The 2,152-nt window shown below is 36.9% G+C and overlaps 1 protein-coding gene across 2 annotated transcripts; it reads right to left on the bottom strand.

Moving 5' to 3' along the window:
• Positions 1-890: 890 nt before the first annotated feature.
• On the bottom strand, positions 891-1,526 carry LOC119344876 (subtilisin-chymotrypsin inhibitor-2A-like). 2 transcript variants are annotated; one of them, XM_037615172.1, is made up of 2 exons: positions 1,389-1,526; positions 891-1,316 (listed from the first exon to the last, which is right to left on the bottom strand). In XM_037615172.1, the coding sequence occupies exon 2, from the start codon at positions 1,299-1,301 to the stop codon at positions 1,086-1,088; it is 216 nt and encodes a 71-aa protein (XP_037471069.1). In that variant the 5' UTR covers positions 1,302-1,316; positions 1,389-1,526; the 3' UTR covers positions 891-1,085. The 2 variants fall into 2 exon arrangements, with proteins under 2 accessions (XP_037471069.1, XP_037471070.1); XM_037615173.1 differs by having other exon boundaries at positions 891-1,308; positions 1,389-1,520.
• Positions 1,527-2,152: the final 626 nt, after the last annotated feature.

Here is a 2,152-nt window from a genome sequence, read left to right as displayed (position 1 = left end):
AAATTACATGAACCTTTTAAAGACATAATTTTTTTAAATGGCACAAATATTTTTAATACATGATTTTTTTCAAATGGCACGAATATGTTTAAAATTACAGCATAGTTTTCAAAAAAGTCAGCACTTTTTAAAATAGATGAATATTTTTAAAATACGTGAACATGTCTTAAATTATATGAACATTTATTAAATACAGGAATAACTTTAAATTACAGAGACATTTTGAAAATACATAAAAAGTTGAAGTACATTTGAAAGTTTTATTAAATACATAAACATGCCTCAATAACATTTGTGAAAGAATTTTTTTTAACAAAATGTTCTGAAAAACTAAAATCTAATAGTATTGGCCGTGCCTTTGGTGACCCGGTAATCAGCGTATGTGCGCTACCCCGCCTATTTATTTGATGCCCTATTTTTAATGGTGTGTGGGAGTTCTTGCAATCTCTCATTGACTAGGTTTGTTTTTGTTTTTGTAGGAGTCTTATTGACTAGTATTAGTATTTGGTTTTTTTAGACTCAGTATTAGTATTTTTTGGTCCTGGTAATTGACGAACTTGTTCCATCATTTGAGTATTTTCATATCAAAATTGTTTCAACAGAGAAATGAAATAGAGATCAAGATATCAAAGCTGCAAGCCTGTGATCAACTTTAATTATTAGTTTATTCAGGAATATAATACACACACACACACACACGAGCGCGCACACATAAAACGAACATGTTCGATCATCTGAGAATGTTTTTGTAGTCAATTAGTCTTGGTAATTAGTATACTTTTTGTCAATTAGTATATTTTTCTTGTCTTGGTAATTGATGAACATGTTCGATCATTTGAGATTCTTCTTATTGAAATGGTTTCAGCAGAGAAATGAAATAAAGATCAAGATAGCAAAGTTGCAAGCCAGCGATCAACTTTGATTATTTCCCATAAAAAAGTTTAATGATTATTTTAATTCTTACAGAGCGACCGACATAGCTAGGAGTAGTATGCATACATGGTCACTACTCACTAGCTATGGTTTATTCAGGAACATAACACATACAGACACACACACATAAAACGGTGGGGCATCAACAAAAGCTAGCCAATGCGGGGGATCTCCGCAACGGTGTCGACGAAGATGCGGACACGGTCGGGCCTGAAGTCCCCGGTCACGGCGGTGCCGACCGGGAAGACCTCGATGATCTTCACATCCGGCCTGTCCTTCATGATGATCTTCTTGGCCTCCTCGATGGACTTCCCAACCAGCTCCGGCCACGACGCCTTCTTGCCGCAGGTGTCGTCCGAGGAGCTCATTCTCGTACTGAGGACCTATAGATTGTAGAGATCAAAATAGCCAGCTAAAGATTCACAAAATTTGAGACATGCATGGTGAGTACTTACCTGTTGAACTGAACCACGTACGTCTCGACTGATGGACGACGATGATCCTGATCGAATTCCTGATAGAGAGCTTTGTGTTGTACTACTTGATTTCGCTTGGAGGCCTCGCTCGGGTGCTGTATTTATGGATGAAGATATGCAGCGAGATTGGTACACCGTCGCCACACGATATCTTCACAGATGCGGTCAGGTCAAACAAGCAACCTCTAGCTTAATTAGTTAGGCTGTAGTATTTGACTATTAGTGCTGAATTCCACGTGATGGATAACGAGATGGTACTGCTGAAATAGTGGAGGATAAGATTGATACATGTATGAGAGTAGAAAAAAACGCAGGCGGTGCAACATACGTCTCAAAGTCACACTTGACTTGCAATCGATGTACAGAACGACGATCTGACTGATAGCTAAGCAACAGATCGATGACGAGGACATACTAGCTTATTTACTCTCAGAATAATAATTAATATGAAAAAAGAGATAATGTGTATAGACTTCGCTTAAGATGTACTCCCTCCGTTTCAAATTATTCGTCGTAGAAATAGATGTATCTAGAACTAAAATACATCTAGATATATCTATACCTGTGACAAGTAATTCGAAACAGAGGGAGTAGTTTAAGAATTTGACGGGCCTTCCAGTAGTCTCCTTTCAATTTCAATGAAAAGGACTATATCTTATCTCCTTCATCTAAGGATAAAATAACTGTATTGGAATCTTGCGCAAATTCATGATTAATTTCATTAAATAATTCACGAATAGAAC

This window comes from Triticum dicoccoides, unplaced genomic scaffold (assembly GCF_002162155.2).
Source record: "Triticum dicoccoides isolate Atlit2015 ecotype Zavitan unplaced genomic scaffold, WEW_v2.0 scaffold190177, whole genome shotgun sequence".
NCBI classification, from domain to species: domain Eukaryota; kingdom Viridiplantae; phylum Streptophyta; class Magnoliopsida; order Poales; family Poaceae; genus Triticum; species Triticum dicoccoides.
Note: the sequence above shows the minus strand (reverse complement) of the source record. Positions and strands in the feature narration are given on the sequence as shown.